This window comes from Geospiza fortis, unplaced genomic scaffold (assembly GCF_000277835.1).
Source record: "Geospiza fortis unplaced genomic scaffold, GeoFor_1.0 scaffold118, whole genome shotgun sequence".
Classification (NCBI taxonomy): Eukaryota; Metazoa; Chordata; class Aves; order Passeriformes; family Thraupidae; genus Geospiza; species Geospiza fortis.
In genome coordinates, this window is record NW_005054380.1 from 1,531,236 (window position 1) to 1,551,016 (window position 19,781).

Genomic DNA, 19,781 nt, shown 5'->3' on the forward strand with positions numbered 1-19,781 from the left:
TGCTGGCCAGGGTGGTCTGGGTGCTGCAGGAGGGGGATGCACACTGGAAAAAGCCTGGAATGAGTTCCTAAAGCCTCATGAGAACACCTTTATGGGATGAGGCTTTAGGGAGAAATGGCAAGTTTGGGGATAAAATCCTAAAGGTGAATCCTCAGTGCAGTGGTCTTGGTTCTTACGGGGTTTGCTCATCCTGCAGCATCCCATATGGGCTAGAGATGTTGAGGGGAAAGGGACACTGTGGGAGCATTGCCACGAGAAGGATGGGCTTTGTAACTGTTTGAAGCCTTTTTTAGCTATTAACGTGTTTATTTTTGAACTAAAAAAGGAAAAAAAACCCAAAAAGTGGGGTTGTCTTGCCAAAGTTTTCCATGTTTCTCTTGTTGCTATTCTCCTGATCTCACTGCTCACTCTCTGCATGGTTTTCCTGCATGGTTTGTTCCTGCCCAGGCGTGTTTGTGTTTAACCCCAAGCTGTCTTCTCCTGTGCTCATCATCCTGAACCTGGTGATCCCATGGGACGTAGGAGCCCTGTCCCAGAGCATCCTAGTTCTCAGAGGAGTTTTTAGAGGCAAATCTTTGGTAGTAGTGTGGCTGGAGGTAGAAAGACGAGCCAGACCCTGCTGCTGGGTCGGCAGGAGGAGGTTTGTATGGAAAGGGGGCAGAGGAGCAGGGAGAGGAGCTCTTGGAGCCTGGCTTGCTCACCTGGTGGCCTGGTGAGCAGATCCTGGTTAGCTGCAAGCCCTTCTCCAGGTGAGTCCTGGTGGCATGAGCAGCAGGTATAGCTGTATCCTCACCACCCAATAATGGAATTTGCCCTTTCCAAGCCCTGAGCCTAGCAAGGAACGTGGGAAGGTGCCAGTTTCTCCCAGCCATGGAACCAAATGCTGTTGCTTGGAGCAGTTTCTGCCCCTGAGTTGTCCCTCCTGGTGGGGTGGCTCCGCGTGCCTGCCCTGAAGACCCGGGCCATGGAGGAAGGTCCTGCTCAGTGCTGTGCCCTCTCCTGCCCTGCCTGCAGTGAGGCACTGCCTCTGCTCAGGCTTGGGTGAAGGGAACCTCAGGAATCCATCCCAGGCAGCCACAGGAGCTCCTGTCCTTCACTTTGGGTGTCATCCCACACTCTGTCCCTGCCCAGGCCACCCTCATCTGCCAGTGATGATCTGAGGGTGACATCCTGTTGCCCGGCCCCTGCTCCTCCCCAGGGAGATGCTGGCTTCTGGATTCCTCTGGTCACGTTGGATTTCACCCCTGGTTCCACTCACAGAGATCCCAGAGATGCTTCTGAGCCTCAGGAGGCAAAACTGTCCCCAGGCTGAGCTGTGTTTTTCCATGAAGAAATCCAGACCAAGAGCCCACCCCATCAGGTGACCTTCCAGAGCCCTTGGAGCTCCATGAGGAGAGGATCATGGCTACCCAGCAGCCGTGGGACCAGGATAACCCTACAGGCACACTGTGTTGACCTCCTGGAGAGGGCTGTCCCTCATGGCAGCCACTCCTGAAGCATTCCCAGCCCACCCTAAGGTCTCTTGGAGGCTTTTCCTGCTGCACCGTTGGCAAACCCTGTCCCCCCAGCCCTGGTTGTCCCTCCCTGCAGCCCCTGGTGATGGGGTGAAGGTACTGAAAGTCTCCTTCTCCATCCTCCTGTTGGAATGGAGCAGTTCAGCAGTGGCACTGGGATGTGCTGGGAGCTCCAGAGCTCTCCCTTCTCCAGCTCTCTGGGGTGGGACGTGCCTGAAATCAGTGACCCCATCTCTCTGGCAAGTGAGCTCGTGCCCACACATCCAGATGGGAGATGTGTCCTTTCCTGTGCTCATCATCCTGAACCTGGTGATCCCATGGGATGGGTTGGTCAGCCAGGAACTTGGCTTGTGCCCCTTTCTGGGGCTTGTCCAAGGTCCTCGTCACCTCGGTGCCTCCAGTCAGCGCTTCCCTGGCACTTGGTCCCTCTGGCACAAAGGCTCAGCCATGTTCTCCTCTCCACCAGCCTCAGCTGCTCGTGGGTCCCATCTGTGGGGTTTGTTGGGATTCCTCATCAATTCACCCTAACCTGGTCTGTCATCGCCTCATGCGGCCGTCATGACGTGTTCACCCTGTCCCCATCAAAGAGGTGGCAGCAGGTGTCCCTGTACCTGCTGGGAACGGATCCTCCGGGCCAGCCTGAGGGAGCTCCATGGCTGGGAGCACCAGCTGAAGCCACGGGAGATCAGGAGAGATGCAGCCTGTGAAGGGAATCGCGCTGTCTTCCCTCCCTGTTCAGTGCTGGATGGAACCACTCTGGGTCCCTTTGGAGCAGGCAGGGTTGGCCCTGCTCTTCTCCCAGGGAAGGCTCTCCCAGCTGCTCCCCTTCCACCCTCCGTGTTCCAACGTGCTGGCTCTTGAAGAGTTGACCTGTGCAAACCCACCTGGACCCCAGCATGGCACTGTGTGGTGACTCTGCCCCGCAGCCCTCGGCCTGGCACGTGCAGCAGCGCCCTGGATGATCCCGTTGGGACAGGACCTCGCAGATGTGGCTGGAGGGGACGTGCCGTGTCGGAGCTGAGCGCTGGCAGTGTTCCAGAGTGCCTGAGCTGCCCCTGCCACACCTGCTCGGAAGATCTGGCCCTGGCTGCAGCAGTGGCAGGGACACCAAGGCGGTGGCCGATGGCAGGATGGCCACAGCACGGCGTCACCCTCCGGCGGGAAGAGCGCGTGGATCACGCGGAGAAGACACAAGGGTTCCTCCCCCTGTTGCCCAAGGCGCGTGGTCGAGGTGCGGGAGTCTCCTACCCTGCTTTCCTCTCTCCCTCTCTCTCAGGGCTTTGCCAGGTACGGTTGAGCGTGAGGAGCGAGCGGGAGGCCGTGCCTCCTCCCGCCATGAGCTGAGGGAGGACCAGAGGAGTAGAGCACGGTCCCTGCCGCTGCGCACGGGCGCCTGCTGGTCCCCCCGGGAAGGGCGTGAGTACCAGCGCTGTTGTTGCCGGGTGCCTCCGTGTCGGGACAGACAGACGCTGCCCACGGGTAAGTGCTCTCTGTGCCCAAGGACGTTGGACAGCCTCGGGTGTTGTGCAGAGAGAGGCGGAGCTCGGCAGGGCCTCTGATCCTGTCTCCTGCTCTGAGCGGGGCTGGCGGCAGAGATGATGATGATAGACCAGGTTGCTCAGGGCTTTTGTCCAGTTGAGGATTTGTTCTGCCCCCTCTGTGCATTGGTTGATGTTGTGACGCCCCTCAGCTTCCAGGACCTCGGGTCCTACAGGCGAACGTGGTCCAAATCCGATCCGAACCGCCCAAAACCAAACACTGCCTGGGCTTGCGTGAGCCAGGGTCTGGTAGATGCAGCTGACACCCAGGTTCACCCCACAGCTTGAGCAAGTGTTGAAATGAGCTTTTCTCAGCTCCTGAGCTCTCAGAATCCTCTGTGTGACCCCAGACCCATCTGAGGGGCTCCTCTCTGCTGGTTGTTTCGCCGCAGGGTTGACATCCATCGGAAGGAGAACGCCGGCGCTGCTGAGAAGCCCATCACCATCCACGCCACGCCAGAGGGGTGCTCGGAAGCGTGCCGCATGATCCTGGACATCATGCAGAAGGAGGCTGATGAAACGAAATCGTGAGTGCTCCTGGATCAGCCGCAGCGTGGTGGGACACCATGGTGGTGGTCCTTATTTCCAACACATCCTTAGCACCTCTGGCTGGAGATTTCTGTATTGCCTGACCGGCTGGACCTTTAGATTTTATTTTTTTCTTAATCCATTTTAGAGCAGAAGAGATTCCCTTGAAAATCCTAGCACACAACAGCCTGGTGGGGAGGTTGATTGGCAAGGAGGGCCGCAACCTCAAGAAGATTGAGCAGGACACGGGCACAAAGATCACCATCTCCCCGTAAGTTCCTGTGACAGGACCAGGGGGAATTGCTTCCCACCCTGCCTTCCCAGCAGGGTTAGATGGGATATTGGGAAGGATTTGCTCCCTGTGAGGGTGGTAGATTGCCCAGAGAAGCTGTGGCTGCCCCTGGATCCCTGGAAGTGTTGCAGGCCAGGTTGGACGGGGCTTGAAGCAGCCTGGTCTAGAGGAAGGTGTCCCTGCCCCTGGCAGGGGGTGGAACTGGTTGCACTTTCACATCCCTTCCAACCTAAACCATTCCATGATTCAATGATTCAGTGAAGTCCTGGTGAGCACCAGGCTACCCCATTCTGTCCACCATGGTACAAGCAGTGCTGGAGCTGGAAAACAGAGCAGCTGTGCCCTCCCGTGTGCATTCCCTATCCCAGGTGGATGTTCCCAATCCCAGATGTCGGGCAGGGAGAGGGCGCGTGGCTCTCACTCTGTCCCATGGAGAACCCTCGGCTGTGATTTGAGTTTTCCTGGGGTTTTCCTTGACTTGAAGAAGGGATGTGACCGTTTCTATGGATTTTCCCATGGGGCAGCTTGCAGGACCTGACCATCTACAACCCCGAGCGCACCATCACGGTGAAGGGCAGCACGGAGGCCTGCTCCAACGCCGAGGTGGAGATCATGAAGAAGCTGCGCGAGGCCTACGAGAGCGACGTGGTGGCCGTCAATGTAAGCCCAGCCCTCCCCGTGCCTCCCCAGCCCTCAGCCACACAGAAATTCACAGCGGAGGTCAATGCTACAGCCAGGGTTGGGCCTCGCCCATGCCTGTGTTGAGAAGCCCAGTCTCCTCCGCCTTTGACACCTTTCTCCGTCTCTTTCCTTTCCCAGCAACAGGCCAACCTGATCCCAGGGCTGAACCTCAGTGCTTTGGGCATCTTCTCCACAGGGCTGTCCATGCTGCCCTCCACCCCCGGGGCCCGGGGGGCTGCAGCTGCCACCCCCTACCACCCCTTTGCAGTAAGTGTGGCGTGTTCCTGGTGCCTGGAGCTGTTGGGTTTGGGTGGACACTGGAGCTGTAGGAGCCACCTCATGGGGATCTCTGACTCTCAGCCATTCTGGGGAGGATGCTCATTGCAGCAGCAAAGTGGAGAGGACAGGGAATGAAGGTGGCAACCGCCGAGAAGATCAGTAGCATCCCTGGGTTGTGCTGCATCCCTGCATCCCTGGGTTGTGCTGAGCTGGGTTCCACCAGTGTTTTAAGGACTGGCTGTGTCCCAAGGGTGCTTGTCTCTGAAGAGAGCCTGGAAAAACCATGTAGGTGGTCTTCAGTCCTGACCCCAAGCCCACCACTGGCCTGAGGTGACAGTGGGCAGGGATGGTGCAGTGCCAGGAGAGCAGGATGGCCAAGGTGCTGGTGGAGAAGGTCCATCCCAGGTTGCTCAGGCACTGTGGGCTGCCTCCATTGGTCCCTAAATAATTTATTCTGAGCTGTGGGTTAATTTACCTGTGCTGTTTTCTTTCCCTGCAATGCCAGCAGCAGAGCGGGCGGAGGAGGACGGTGAGTGCTGGGAGGATGTGGGGGATGTGTGGTGGCTCTGGAGGGCTCCAGGAGGGTTGGTTGGTCACTCTCAGCCTGTGGAGGGAGGGTGCTGTGCCTGTATGCACAACCTTTGGGAGACAGCTGTGGGAATTATTTATGTGGGGTGTGATGGAGAGGAGCAGGACAGGTCTCCTGAAGGGCAGTGTTTGGTGTGGGGTCCTTCACCCCAGAGCTTTGTGGGGCCTTTTTCAAGCCCCCTGGTGAGACCAGAAGGACATGGTTTTTTCTGATAAAAATATTAGCAGGACAAAGCCAAAAAAGCAGCAGTGGGGAGGGACTGGGGTTAACTGGGATCTCCCATCCTCGTCCCAACCCAGTGCTGTGCCACAGGCACAGGATCCGGGCTGTGGCTCATCCTTGGATGTGCCTATGCTCTCCTGGAGGGGCTTCAGGGGATGAGGGGTGGTCACTGTGTCCCTCGTGTCCCTCATGGTGGTGACACACTCCCCATGTCGGGGTGGGCGTGTGGGAATGGGCTGGCACCTTGAGGACATCACTGATGTCACTGCCCCTCGTTTTCTCTCCCACCACAGGGCTCCTCAGCCTATCTGTCAAGTCTGTATGGAGCCCCCCCAGCTGGAGCCTTCCCCCATCAGCATCCTGTAAGTTTCCCTTCCCCAAAAGTGCCCTGGCACCTCCTGCCATGAGGTTTTCCCTTGGGCACCTTGTGGGAGGGCAGGCAAAAAGCAGGGAATGTGTGCCAGGACCACAGCCTGACACAACAGAACCCAGCTCAGCCCAACCCAACCCAACCCAGCCCAGCCCAACCCAGCCCACCACCTCCTCAAGGCTGGGGTGCTGGCAGGGGGAAGCAGCCCCCCAGCCCAGCTGTTCCCCTGACCCTCTGGCTCTTCTTGCCCTTTCCAGCTGCCGGAGCAGGAGGTTGTGAACTTGTTCATCCCAACACAGGCAGTGGGGGCCATCATCGGGAAGAAGGGGCAGCACATCAAGCAGCTGGCACGGTTTGCTGGTGCCTCCATCAAGGTGAGCGGGATTGAGGGGCTGGGACAGGGCTTTGTGCCTCAGTTTCCCTTCCCACTGCTGAGGGCTGAGAAGGGAGCCCTTGGTGAATGGTTTTGCTCCCTAGATGAGTAGAAACCCAGTCCTGCAGCATCCTGATTGTCACCACTGCTCGAGTAGAGGCGTGTCTCTGCATGGGGGTGTCCCTGCATGGGAGGTGTCCCACACAGGGAAGGTCTTGCCAAAGGAGGGGTCATACTCACACTCCTTCCCATCCCTCTGCAGATTGCCCCAGCAGAAGGTCCAGATGCCAGCGAGCGCATGGTGATCATCACGGGGCCACCTGAGGCTCAGTTCAAGGTACGATGGCCACAGGGTGGGGGCTGGCTTGGGGACATGGTAGGGGCAAGGTGAGAGCATCCCTTTGGTCCCCACCATGCCAGGAGGGCTTCTCAGCTTGGGACCACAGTTTTGGGATCACATCATTGCCTGTGGGAATGAAGGGCACATCAGGCCACCTCCAGGATGCTGCCCACCACCTCTATGTCCCTTTTGTGCCCTCTCCAGGCCCAGGGACGAATATTTGGGAAGCTGAAAGAGGAGAACTTCTTTAACCCAAAAGAAGAAGTGAAGCTCGAAGCACACATCAAGGTGCCTTCCTTCGCCGCCGGCCGTGTCATCGGCAAAGGTGGCAAGACGGTAGGTGGGAGTGTGTGGGGTCCCACCTGGCCTGGGAATAGAGGGCTGGACATCCCCCATCCATCCCATATCAATCCCCTATCTGTCCCATCACCTCTGCCCAGGTGCTCTGTGGTGTCAGTGATGTCTCAGTCCCTTTGTCCTGGTGGTGGCTCTTGGATGGCCATCCCAAGGGGACAGGGTGTGAGCAGCCTGATGCCATGTCCTGGCTCAGAGCTGGGGTGGCACCAGCAGTGGAGGATTTTGGCTCCTCCACAGCAAAACCTGGCTCTCTGTTGTTTGCTCAGGTGAATGAACTGCAGAACTTAACGAGCGCAGAAGTCATCGTGCCGCGAGACCAAACCCCGGACGAGAACGAGGAGGTCGTCGTCAAAATCATTGGGCATTTCTTTGCCAGTCAGGTAAGGTTTGGCCATGGCTCTCCCAGCATTCCCACTTTGAGGAAAGCTGCCAAGCACAGCATCACCTAAGCTGCTCTGAGTTGTTTCTGTGCACCCAGGATGCACTGAAGGGGTTTATGGCTGCATTAAAACTAAAGATTGGCTCGATTCAGCCAAAATCTGTGCCTTGGACACAGGGTGGGAATAGCTCCTGCATCCCACCTGGATGCATCTAACCAGGCTGGGTTCATGATTGTGAGGGCATGGTGACACCCCAAAGTCTTGAGTGATGGAAGAACAGCCAAACCTTTGCTTTAGCAAAGCAAAAGTATCACAGAATCACATGCTTGGCCTGCTGTTAGTATCTGTAGGATTGTGGTGCCGTAGGGTTGGTGGGGGCTCAGCTCTGGTGTTGCTACTCCTGTTTTTTGCCCCCTTCCCAGACTGCCCAGCGCAAGATCAGGGAAATCGTGCAGCAGGTGAAGCAGCAGGAGCACAAACACGCTCAGGGAGCCGCGGCCTCGCAGCACAGCAAGTGAGGCTCCCGCCAGCACCGCCCGACGAATGTAACCCCCCGCCGCCACCGCCGGCCCCCAGCAGGTCAGGGGACACACCAAAGACCCCCGAGCCCCCCGGCTGGCAGCCCGGGGCACGGGGGGCTCTCTCCAGCCCGCAGCTTCCGCCTTACTCCACCGCCTCCCCCGCCGCTCCCCCGCCAGTCAGTCGGACTAACACAGGCAGAGAGAGGTGGTTTTTAGTTTGGAATTCTCCCCAAACCTGCCCATTCCACCCCCAGGAGCTCGCCTGGCTTGGGGGGGCCGCGGCGCTCGTTAATTTAGAATTAATATATCAGTAACGGAACTAACGCCGATTTTTAAGAGCTGGTTGATTTTATTTTTTAACTCACTTTTTAAAAATTTTGTGGGGGAGGGGGGCTGTTTGTTTTTAGCAAAAGCAGGCTTTTCTAGAGGCTTAATGGCAGGAGCTGGTTCATTGGTTCTCTAATGCACCGTAGAGCAGAGCTGTAGGATCGCCAGCAGGGAAAAAAAATACTAAATAAGTGTTAAAAAAGCAATTTCTGAAGGGCTTTGAGAAGAGCAGGGCCTGTAGGAGGCAAGATTCCTCGCGTAGGAATTGTTCCTCTCCTTCACACACCCTTTCCTCTTTGCTTTGGACTCCAAAAGCAGGGTTTGCATCTGTTCTTTCCCCCCTTTCTGTCTGCCCTCTCTCCATCACTGCCCAGCACTGACATCCCTGGAAAATGATGGGCAGCACCAGCCCTGCCCCCTTTGGACTGGGATCTTTGTGGAAAAGATCCTTGTTGCAGGGAGTGGAGGGGGAAATGGGTGAAAAAAACCAGATTTACAAGAGCTTGTCAGCCCAGGGCTGGAAAACCCAACCAGCAAAATTGGTTTCAAATGGAAAATAACCCAAATAACCCTCCCAACACACACACACACACAGAAAAACTACCTCAGGTTTTCGTACCTCAGCACCTTGCGCTTGTGTTGCCCTTTTAGAGATTTTTGTATGCCTTGTAAAACTGATAGTTGGAGCATTTTTTTATTTTTGTAATAAAAAAAAAACCGAGTTGGAAAAATGATCTCGACCATGTCAGCTGCGAGGTGGAAGAAGGAAACCGTCCCCCGTGTCCCAGAGCTCTTCCGTAGCCTCCTGCAAGCCGAGAGCCAGTGGCTGTTCCTTCGGAGAAAGCTTGAGAAATGGTTAAAAAGAACAAAAAAAAAAAAAGGGAAAAATAAAAAAGCCAAACACAATTTAAAAAAAAAAGGGTTTAAGCAAATCCAAGTGATGGATGGAAGAGGTGAAAGCTGATGGGCAGAGCAGGGATGGGAGCAGAGGCGCCGGTGCCAGCGCCGCTCCCGTGGGCTGCGAATCCGCGTTTTCCTCTACTGCAAAGTGTTCTGTGAAAACCAACCTGAGACACCAACAAAGAGAAATATATCCAGCTAACCAGAGCCTGAGCCTGCTCTCTGTTGCTTTCTTTGGGGTCCCTTGTGGTGGTCACGGCTGGGAGTTCCTCCCTGGTGCCCAATTCCCTGCTGCCAGGGAGGGAAGGGCTGGATGGGGGTTGTAGGCAGTGCCAGGTGTAGTTTTACCCTGGGACCTGGGAAGTGTTGCCATCATGAAGCCACCTCTTCCTCCCTGCACATCCCTGGATGGAGCATCCAGTGGGGAAAGGCACCAAATGGGGCTGGGATGGCCTTTGGGGGCAGGGTGGGGCTGCCTGGGATGCTGACAGGTGACACAATGAGGGACCCCCCCCCACCATGAGCCCCAGAGCCAGGCTCTTCCCTCCCACCCCTCCAGCACTGGGAATGTTGCTCTGGTGGCACCTGGGACAGTCAAAACTGCAGCCCCAAACAGGAGGAACCAAAGGGAAGGGGGAAAGGACACCAAAAATATTCCCAGCTGCTGTGTCCTCATGCTCAGATCTTCTGCATCCTCAGGGAAGATTAATTATCCCTGATTAATTATTTGTAGGGATAAAACATGAGTGTCTTTGGAATTGTTTGTCCTTTGGAGAATCTGCCCCGAGATTGTGCCAGACTGAACCAATCAGTGAAAGCAGAGACAGACAAAGCCCCTCTGCAGGGATCTTGTGGGTCTTCGGGTCAGGAGCGGCACAGGGATGTCCCCAGAGCCACCAGGGGAGGAGACAGCCCCTGTTCTTCTTCAGATGGGGAATAAGTTAAAAATCACACAGAGACAGCAGATCAGTTTTCAATTAAAAAATAAATTACTCTATTAACAAGTAACCTCCCATACAATAAGGCTCTTACATAAGTTAATATTTATCTTATCTTACCTAAACAATATGAAATAAATACTACTCTTTTACAGAACAGTGTTTTCCTAACAGTGCATGTCTCCCAGCAGCTGCTGATGGATTATTTCCCACACCATCTTCCTGCGGAAATAAGGCATGTGTTCCTGAAAAGAAACAGGAAAAATCCATCACATAGGAAGCCAGGGGAGAAAGAGGCAGGAAATCTCCACTAACACCCAGGGAATTCTTGAGTGAGAAGCTGCTTTGAGCACCTGCCAGTTGGGTACGAGGTGGGTTTCACACCAGGGTGACACAGCCACCCAACAAACACCCACATTTCTTTACAGGGACATTTAAAGATCACCACATTGGCAAATAATTGGCAAAAAAACCAGGGGGAGGTTTTCCAAGGGAGAAACCTATTTCACCAAGAGATACAAAGGCCAGATATCCCAAACCCCTGGCTGCAGCACCCTGGCATTGGAATGAGCTGGTCTTTAAGGTCCATTCCAACCCAAACCACCCTGGGATTCCACGATTCCATGATCTTGCCCAAGAAGCAGATATCAGACATGAGGAACAACCCTCAGCCCCTGCCCCAGCTGCTGTGCAGCTTCCCTGGCTCCTACATGGGTGTGGGCAAGGCTGGAGCTGTTCACACCCCCTCTCACCGGGGTGAAGATGATGGGTTTGTCTCTGGAGATGAAATCAGCAAATTTGCAAACAAAAACTCCACAGTCATTTCCATTATTTTGTTGAGGGATTTCCTGAGGAATACAAAAACATGGAGAATTTTTATCTGTCTTGAAAGAGCAGCAATCTGGTTGTAGCATACATTTTACCCACACCTACTCCTAAAAACCTATTTCCATAATCCCTTTACCACTCCTAAACCCAAGGAACATTCCCAGTTAACTGCACATCATCTCCCTCTGCTTGCCTGGGAAGTGTTAAATCCTCTGTGACAGGAGTTCTAGCTCCCATTCCAAATCCAGGCATTGCTCCCATACCTCTGTGCCCATGCTGTGAAGAGTCCACTCAGAAGCAGTCAATTCAATGTTTCTTTTTTCCCTGCTTTCCTCTTCCAGGTATTTTCTGTTGAAAACAACACAAAAATCACTTTTCATCTCCCTAATTTAGGGCAACAACAACAACAACAAAAGCTGTTGAAAGGTGTCAGGAAGATAAATTGCAGTGAAATGCCAGAGGACCCTCACAGCAGAGGATTTAAGGAATGTGGAGGGAAAATTCCCATCTTAGAGACACAGTGAGGGCTGTGAGCAAGGCTCCCCAGGGCCCAGCCCTGTGTAATGCCTTTATCCATGACCTGGATGAGGGGATTGGGGCACCCTCAGTGCCCTCGTAGGTGACACCAAGCTGGGTGGAAATGTGGAGGGCAGGAAGGGTCTGCACAGGGCTCTGGGCTGGTGACAAGGTGAGGATCAGTCATGGGATGGGCTCAATGATCCTGGAGAACCTTTCCAACCTCAGTGATTCTGGGATTTGTCTCTGTGGGGCTGCTCTCATCCTACAAAGCTGCTGGATGAAGGGTTTTTAGTGACAAAGACATGTCAGGATGTGCAGCACCTGTGAAAACTTGTACCTCTGACACTCTGGAGGATTCAATACAGAAGATGTACAAAGTGAGGAGCACCATGGGACAGGGGCACAAACACTTCACATGGGGAGGGGAAAAGGCCTCAAAAACAACCAGAAGGGATAAAAAAAGCAGCTACTCACAAGACAGTTTTACAAATGTGGTCTCCTTTCTGTCCCAAGGAGTCAAAGTATTTGATGGTTTTCTCTCGGAGGTCTACGACCTGGGGTTAAAAGGTAACTTAGACAAAGCACACCCCAAACACTAAAGGACTTTGCTTGCTAGTTTTGTTCTCCCCATCCCCTAAATAAATATCCAGTTTGACTCACCAGCAGTGTCCAGTGAATTCTGAGGTGAATAGGCACCAATATGACATCGTGCTCAAAGATATCCACACCTTTAGTCCATTTCTTTACTCCCTTGTGGCTTGTAGAGCTCAGCTTGGAATAAAAGAAGGTATTAAAAGCATAGACTGCTGGATATCCTTCCTTCTTGCTTCTTTCCACCAGAAGACCCATGTAGAAATTCATGATCTGGAACAGAGAGAGGCAAAGTGAGATGTGAGATAAGACACTAAATTAAAAAGACAGCAACCTGTCCTTGCTGGCCACCCCTGAGCTGAGAAAACTCCAGCTTGGCAGCTTTTGCTCCCAGAATTTCACACTGGAGGACTTGTGCTGCTGGGTAAAGCCCCCACACCCACCTCTGATAGCCCAGACTGACTCCTGGGAGCTGCATCATCCAAGTGAAAGCTTCCAGAAACAGCAGCCCACACAGTACCCAAAATAAGGAGTGCACAGCTATTTCTGGGCTCTGCAGTGGAGCTCCTGGAAGACTCCTGTGCCCAGGGAGGGGGGATTTCCCAGGAAATGCAGGATCCATACCCTGTCATTGAGCCAGCCCAGGGGCTGCAGGGTGCAGATGTCCTCACGGGTGACAGTGAGCTTGAAGGCCCTGCTCAGGATGTCCTCAGGTTCACCACTGTCAAAGGCAGCAGAGATCTCACTCTCCATGGCCTGGAACAAAGGATTCAGTGGGGAAGGGCTGGTGGAACAGCACACGGAGCACACCAGCCCTCCAGAAGGCTCCAAGTGCAGCCCCAGTGCCAGAGCAAGGAGCCTTGCAGGCTGAACCAGCCACAGCACTGGCTTGCTGCTGAGCATAGGTACCTCTGTCAGTGGAGCCAGATCATCTCCTGGCTTTTCTAGGCATGGCAGTGGCTCACTGTCCACAAAGAAGAGGTCTTTGGACAGGACAGGTGTCACATGGAACTGGAATAATTTTCTTTGGGGGACTTCGGCTTCACGCTGGCCCCGCTAGGCACAAGGACAGAAATCAGAGAGAAGCACAAGGGGTTTGCTGGGGGACAGGGCAGAGAATCCTGCAAGAAACTGCAAGGGGTTGTGTAAACACATCCCAGCAGCAATCCCCAAAGTGACATTTGACTGGGTGACTGCATTCCAACTGTGCCCAGAGAAGCAGGGCTTTCCTTGGGCTTGGATTAACAGCAAAGCCTCCACATGCAGGTATCAAGCTGAGATCAAGGTAAGTATTCCTGATTTCCACCCTTCAAATTTTATTTTGGATCTCAATCCTGAGCAGAGGTGAGTTATATTTTCCAGAAAACCAAGTGAAGTAGTGACTAACTCAAGCTTACCACTGAAGCAGCTCGTTTCTCTCGTTTTCCCTGTCCACGAGAATCTTCTGGTGGTGTGTAGTAGCTGTGAGAAAAGAGAGAGAGAAGTGAGCTGGATATCCACACTGCCCCATGAAATTCTCCAAAATTCACCTTCTGCATAAGAAATGCTTTTTCAAGGCTGATTCTGACACATGACAACATCTCAGTCTCCTTCCCCACTCCTTTTGCAGCAGCCAGACCAGAACAGATGAAGAGCTGGAAGCTTCACAAACTTTCTTCCACCATCAGGTGCCAAACTCTTTTTTTTTTTTTTTCCCTCAGTTTTAATCTTTGGAAAACAGGGAAGCAACCAGCACTTCCTGTATCAAGTGCTTTGTGATCTCCTGGTGACAAATGCCACTCCACCAGTTATTTCCTCTCTTCCCTTGAGCTTAGGGGACAATGACAATTTAACTCAGGACAAATGCACAGCTCAATAGAGTGCTTGTGTCTAAGGGGGAGAGAGAACAGGGATAAAATCACCCCAAACCACACCTGCCACAACCAAACCTCTCTCTGAGGGGAGGAAGAGGAGTGCACCAAGCTGCCACACCAAAATCCCTCCCTGGAGCTGCAGCCAAAAGCCCCTTTCCCTTCACTCCTGCACTCCCATCCTGCCACCACGGAGTCCACTGGCCCCTGATGAGGGACAGCAATGCTCCCTTTTTGATCCATTCTAACCCAAGGCATCCTGCAAGCCTCAAAAACTGCCTCAGTATCCCCAGGCTTTACAAGCTCCCTACTCCTTTTGCTCAGGATCCACTGGAAATGTAAAGCCAGCTCATTAATGGTGTGGCAGAAAGACACTCAGGAGAAAAAACAGATTCTGCAAACCCAAGGACAACCTGGGCTGTCACCCTTACTTCCTTCTCCCAAAAACCACCCAGCACATCCCACAGCTGCCCAGCTGTGACAGGAGAGCTAGATTTGAGGGACAACTGGCTGTGAGCAATTCCTCAAACCAGCTGCTCCTCTCCCCCAGCACTGAGATACTGAAGAGGACTGGGATTCTGGAGGCTGACAGAGCCAAAAGAAACAAGAGCCATGGTTAGAAGAGACTCTCACCTGATCATGACACCCCTCTGAGGCAGCTGGGGGCTGAAAACATCCCCATGTTTGACACCTGCAGGGAAAAGCAGCAATATGAGAACAGGGAGGTGATTTCCCATTCCAGCAGCTGCACAGAGCTCTCAGTTTCTGGGTGACATCACAGATGTTTCATCAGCATTTTCAACTTAGAAGTTCAAACCCTGGCACCTGCTCAGAAATCATTTCAATCTCCATATGATCATCTCACAAAGTCCAAGATATAAAAGAGTTAGTGATGAAAAAATATTTAAGTAATGAACAGGGAAAAAAAAAAACTGGGACAATATTAAACATACAAGTAATTAGTTTACTTGTTTTGGAAGCTCTGCTTTTATGGAAGTAGTCCTGTCTAGCATTAAAAAGGGATTAAAGTGCCGCTCTGAGGGTGCAGAGTCAAATATCCCCCTCCTCTGGTACAAAAAAGCAGGTAAAACAGGTACTACAACCTTCTCCTGTGCAGTGGGGTCACATCCAGCTACAAACTGCACAGTCACAGCTCTCAAATACCATTTTAAACCAGTTCTTCCCCTTCAGTAAAACCCTCACAAACTCAGTTTAGCAAATAATGAGGAAAATGCCCTGTTTGGGCTGGACTTGTACCAACAGAGTGGAGCAGCCCTGGGGATACTCACTGGTCCTTCCTGGCACAGGTGGAGAGGCACCTCTGGGTTTTTGTTCTTTCAGGGGACTCCCAGTCATCCCTGGTTCCTTGGTTTGAACTCTTTGGTGTAGCAGAAGAAAAGGACAGAGTTTTTACAGGTGATTTGTTACCAGTGCACCTCAATTCACTGCAGAGCACACGGCTATTTGTACACAACTGGCTAAATGAAAGCAACAGAAATATATAAAGCAAAGTTAGGCTGTTTAATCCTTAACAGAGCCATGCTGTCACTGGTTCCATGACAAGATGCAAAGGGCATTTTGAGGAGTTTACATCCAGAAGTTTGGCCACTTTCAGCTCAGGCATACTGAACATACAAGAGTCAATTTTTCTGTCTCCACTATTCCGAAAGAGACTCAATCATTACATTTGATTCTGTTCAGAGCCCTAAGAGTAGGAAAGATCAATTCTCCTCCCCTTCCACACACAACAAACTCACCACCAGAAAGTTAAGGGTTATTTTGCTCATAATTACTTGTTGAGTCTTGCTGACCGTGGAGAAGTAAGTCTTCCAGAATATTTCTCTTTGAACAGACTCAAGAGCTCTTTGTATTTCTTATTTTCTGCTTGCTGAACATCCTTGCAGAAGGGAAGGAAAAAAGAGACTTCAGCAAGCATTCCCAGCCCTTCCTTTTGTCTCAGCCTAACTGTACAGAAACTCCACAGCTGTTTCATGCCAAAACAATTCCCTTCTCCCCACTTTACCTCTTCAGCAGCACACAAAGGCCTCCTGGTGCCACGGGCTCCTGCAGAGTGGGGACCTGGCTCCTTAATGGGGGGCCTGGGTGTGACAGGGCTCTCTGGAGCAGCTCGGATGTGGTTATTCCTGCTCAGGCTGCAAACACCAAAGGCAGGAGAAATGGTTTCAAGAGAACATTCAAAACTCCTGATTTATTAATTAGGTTTTAATTAGCACCTCCTGATTCAAGGAGAAACAGCAGGCTGCCCAGGACCATGTTGGGGAGGGTTTTCCAACATCTCTCTAGGTGACCTGTGGCAGTAGCTGAACACCCTCAGAGGAAAAACATAGAAGGGTTTCCCAACAGAATTCCCTGGGGAAATGAAAATTCTCTGGGGAAATGGAAATTCTCTGGGGGTTTTGGGGAATTTTTATTTTGTAGTTGTGGGATTTTTCTGTTTGCATTCCTGGTCTCAGCCTCTTCCCAAGTTCAACACTTCCGCCTACCACAGGAGGTGAGAGTGGTGAACTTGTTCATCTTTCTCTGATCTCCTGAGTCCATCAACTGTCTGGATTTAAAGGGAAAGCTTAAAACTGGTCAAAGGCAAGAACATAACGGAAGACCTATCTCAGAAGGGCAGCTAGGAGAAGCCCCAGAACACGGAAAAAATATTGCTCTGTGGACACCAACACAAATGTTGGGCAACACAGGAAACTCAAGGATGAAAGTGAAAAGCAAGAAACCCTAAAAAGCAGAAGTGGAAGAAAACAGAAGGATTTTTACCTCAGATATGGAACTCTCTTACAAAGAGAGGATGGTGTTTCCTCAGTCAAGCACGGGTTGGTGTCACAAGGCATTTCGTCTGTGGGAGAAGAGCACAAGCCTCAGCAACTGGTCAGGAAAACAGGAGTTATATGAGTTTAAAGAGCTTCACCAAAGATAAATTACTCTCATTATATCCTTCAAGTTCTAATATTATCTGTGATATGCTGCTTCAGGATATTTTCATATTGTAAACTACAGAATGTTGCCAGCCTACACCTAATACAAAAGGGTTCTGAGGCTCTGCTACCTAAAATCAGCATTTACAACAATTTCTTTCTGGCAAGCCAGCACTGGGACACACTAGAACTGCATCCAAGGCAGTTAATATCCAGGATCCACAACCACATGGGCATCCTGGAATAAACCACTGAATATCCCAGTTGGAAGGGATCCACAGAATCATCCAGTCTAACCCCTGGCCCTGCACAGACACCCCAACAATCCCACCCTGTGCATCCCTGAGAGCCTTGTCCAAAGGCTCCTGGAGCTCTGGCAGCCCTCGGGCTGTGCCCATTCCCTGGGGAGCCTGTTCCCATCCAGAAGCAATACCAGGATGCAGGGAAGAAACAGAGCTCACCCTCCACTACTCTTGGGTGCTACCCAGATATTTTGCGTTCAGCAACCAGCCCCCAGCATGGGCAGAGCTGCCCAGGCTCAGAGCAGCAGGAGAAAGGAACAAGTAAAGGATTTGCTGTCAGCCCTACCAGGTTCCGTTGTGGCCTCATCCTCTGCAGATGCTACAAATGAAGAGTCAGAAGAAATGTACACAACCTGAAATAAAAGCAAGCACCAGAGTGAGCATAACCTGAATGTGAATCCAAGCAAGTACCTCCCCTTCCTGAAATTCAGCCAGCTGTGTTCTCACTCAGAGCCCATGGCTTTGCCCATGGGGCTGCAGCAGAGGGCAGGGGCACTGATGGCACCACTTTAGTAACACAGGGTCCCACACCTGCAGGGATTGTGGGAGGTGATCCCTGAGCTCCCCTCAAAATCCTTGCTCACCTCATCTTCAGACTCAGAGAAGGAGAAGTCATCTCTCTCTTCAGTCTCCTGGCTTCTACTTGTTGCCTTCTGTGGCAACTTGGCAGCCACAGAAACCTCTTCAGGCTCCTTGTTAGCCCCAGAGAGACATTCTGGAAAAATGTCACACCACCAGGCCATAAGGAATGGGACTGGAAACAGGGCTTGGGACTTCTGCTTACACCCAAGCCCAGCTCCTTGATCCCATGTGGAGCAGATAATTCATTTCAACAACACAGCAACAGCCCAGCAGCACCCCCACTCCCCCAAGCAGGAATTAGGGAGCTCCACACACCCCATGGAACAGCAACAGCCTTGACTGAAACTGCTCTTTGTACTGCCCTGCAGGGCTCAGTGCCAGGGAGAGCTGGGGTATGCCCTGCCCCAGCCAGGATTTATCCTTGGTGCAAATACATGGCCCTCCCAGGATGGAAAAAGATGTTCCCTGCTTCATTTCCTGCCTTCATCTGATCAGGATCTCCCATCCTCCACTTGGTTTGAAAACCACAGAATCATCAAGGTTGGATAAACCCTATAAGGGCATCAAGTCCAACTGATCCCACAGCACTGCCAAGGCCACCACTGCCCCACGTGCCCAAGTGCCACATCCATGAGCACTGGGACACATCATTGATGGGCCCAGGTCCCATGAAACCCCCTCCAGCCACAAGAATGGCTCAAACACCCTCAGTTTCAGCAGCAGTCCTGAAGTACCAAACGCAGAGCTCCCCAAGGTACCCCAAACCCAAGGAAAATCAGGCACATTAAACCTCTCTGTGAGGGGCTATACCTGTTTTTGGCCTCTTTGCAGAGATCTCCTCAGGATCTTCCACAGGTGACAAAACACTGGGGGAAGAACAGACAGAACAACGTCTTGCAAGCACAATTCAACTTCCAAAGGGGGCTTTCCTATTTCCCCAGGATCATCTCCCAGAGAGCTGATCATCCCACTAAAGCAGATCAGGCCTCTTTTTCTCCCTCTGTTAATGCTTCCACGTGCTTTGTGTTTGTTCCTACCACCAAAAATGCCTTAATATGTAATGCTTCCCTCTTTCCTCCAGGAAAGAAGCACTCCAGAGGTCACTAAGCCATCCAAGCTCATGCCACTCCGCTGAGCTGCAAAGGAAAGTTTGGGCAGAACAGGAAATGCGAGGTGGGAATGCCAGCCCTGCTCACATCCAGCCCGGCATCCTGCGCGTTCAGCTCGGGGACAAACCCTTGAAACAATCCCCAGCCTCACCCTTTCCCACCCAAGGATTTTCACCAGCTGATACCATCGTTAAGTCGGGTACAAACGTCTCCTTTAGGAACAGAGCACAAAGAACCTTCCTATTTCTATTTTTTCCTCCCCAAGAGCTAATTCCTTCTGAGCTGCTCCTCGGTGCAAACTACTGGCACAACACGCGGCTCCTTGCAGAGACACTCGCTGGTTTCTGTCGCTGTGATGCACCCAAGGATTTTCACCAGCTGATACCATCGTTAAGTCGGGTACAAACGTCTCCTTTAGGAACAGAGCACAAAGAACCTTCCTATTTCTATTTTTTCCTCCCCAAGAGCTAATTCCTTCTGAGCTGCTCCTCGGTGCAAACTACTGGCACAACACGCGGCTCCTTGCAGAGACACTCGCTGGTTTCTGTCGCTGTGATGGGGCACTAAGGGACGGAGCAGCCCCAGAGCACACAGTGCCATCCGTACATCCCACACAGCAGCAGGCACCCAGGCGCTTCGGCCATCGCCCCCGGCAGCAAAATGCGTAAGGCGTGGGCAGGCACCCTGCTTTTATCCATGGCGTGTCCCCAGCCCCCCATCCCCACGGGTGTGTGTGCCCTGCTCCCCAGTACATCTGCCCTAAATGCCCAGCTCCCTGTGCCGGCGGAAAGGCAACGAGGGGTTATCGGGAACACCTGGGACCCACAGCCAGCGAGCAGCGGGGTCTGCGCCCCACAACCACCCCCCCACCTGCGCACCGCCTCATGGGCAACCCCTGCGTTTAATCAGGGG

The 19,781-nt window shown here is 52.7% G+C and overlaps 2 protein-coding genes across 3 annotated transcripts in view; one reads left to right on the forward strand and one right to left on the reverse strand.

The window, feature by feature from the left end:
• Positions 1–9,424, forward strand: part of IGF2BP2 (insulin like growth factor 2 mRNA binding protein 2) — a 12,357-nt gene extending 2,933 nt beyond the window's left edge. The window contains exons 6-16 of the mRNA XM_031060309.1: positions 3,445–3,579; positions 3,729–3,851; positions 4,397–4,532; positions 4,692–4,820; positions 5,338–5,361; positions 5,937–6,005; positions 6,271–6,387; positions 6,649–6,723; positions 6,931–7,062; positions 7,350–7,463; positions 7,886–9,424. Of these exons, the coding sequence (XP_030916169.1) occupies positions 3,445–3,579; positions 3,729–3,851; positions 4,397–4,532; positions 4,692–4,820; positions 5,338–5,361; positions 5,937–6,005; positions 6,271–6,387; positions 6,649–6,723; positions 6,931–7,062; positions 7,350–7,463; positions 7,886–7,981 (1,150 nt within the window). The 3' untranslated portion in view covers positions 7,982–9,424. The remainder of the gene's footprint in view (positions 1–3,444; positions 3,580–3,728; positions 3,852–4,396; positions 4,533–4,691; positions 4,821–5,337; positions 5,362–5,936; positions 6,006–6,270; positions 6,388–6,648; positions 6,724–6,930; positions 7,063–7,349; positions 7,464–7,885) is intronic.
• A 753-nt stretch (positions 9,425–10,177) lies between these two features.
• On the reverse strand, positions 10,178–18,627 carry SENP2 (SUMO specific peptidase 2). Of its 2 annotated transcripts, none has more exons than XM_031060322.1 (16): positions 18,571–18,627; positions 17,763–17,893; positions 17,465–17,531; positions 16,719–16,797; positions 15,961–16,090; positions 15,731–15,834; positions 15,227–15,315; positions 14,571–14,628; positions 13,485–13,548; positions 12,997–13,134; positions 12,712–12,843; positions 12,157–12,360; positions 11,971–12,050; positions 11,241–11,325; positions 10,902–10,997; positions 10,178–10,394 (listed from the first exon to the last, which is right to left on the reverse strand). In XM_031060322.1, the coding sequence occupies exons 4-16, from the start codon at positions 16,790–16,792 to the stop codon at positions 10,317–10,319; spliced, it is 1,332 nt and encodes a 443-aa protein (XP_030916182.1). In that variant the 5' UTR covers positions 16,793–16,797; positions 17,465–17,531; positions 17,763–17,893; positions 18,571–18,627; the 3' UTR covers positions 10,178–10,316. The 2 variants fall into 2 exon arrangements, with proteins under 2 accessions (XP_030916182.1, XP_030916181.1); XM_031060321.1 differs by having other exon boundaries at positions 12,997–13,143.
• Positions 18,628–19,781: the final 1,154 nt, after the last annotated feature.

What these genes read in the sequence shown, in the direction of transcription:
- SENP2 (XM_031060321.1), bottom strand. Translation starts at nt 16,792, where the DNA reads ATGCCTTGTGACACCAACCCGTGCTTGACTGAGGAAACACCATCCTCT. An exon ending in ATCTGGCTCCACTGACAGAG is followed by an intron (nt 12,844 to 12,996) that starts GTACCTATGCTC and finishes CCTTTGTTCCAG; the next exon opens with GCCATGGAGAGTGAGATCTC. An exon ending in TGGGCTGGCTCAATGACAGG is followed by an intron (nt 12,361 to 12,711) that starts GTATGGATCCTG and finishes TCTCTGTTCCAG; the next exon opens with ATCATGAATTTCTACATGGG.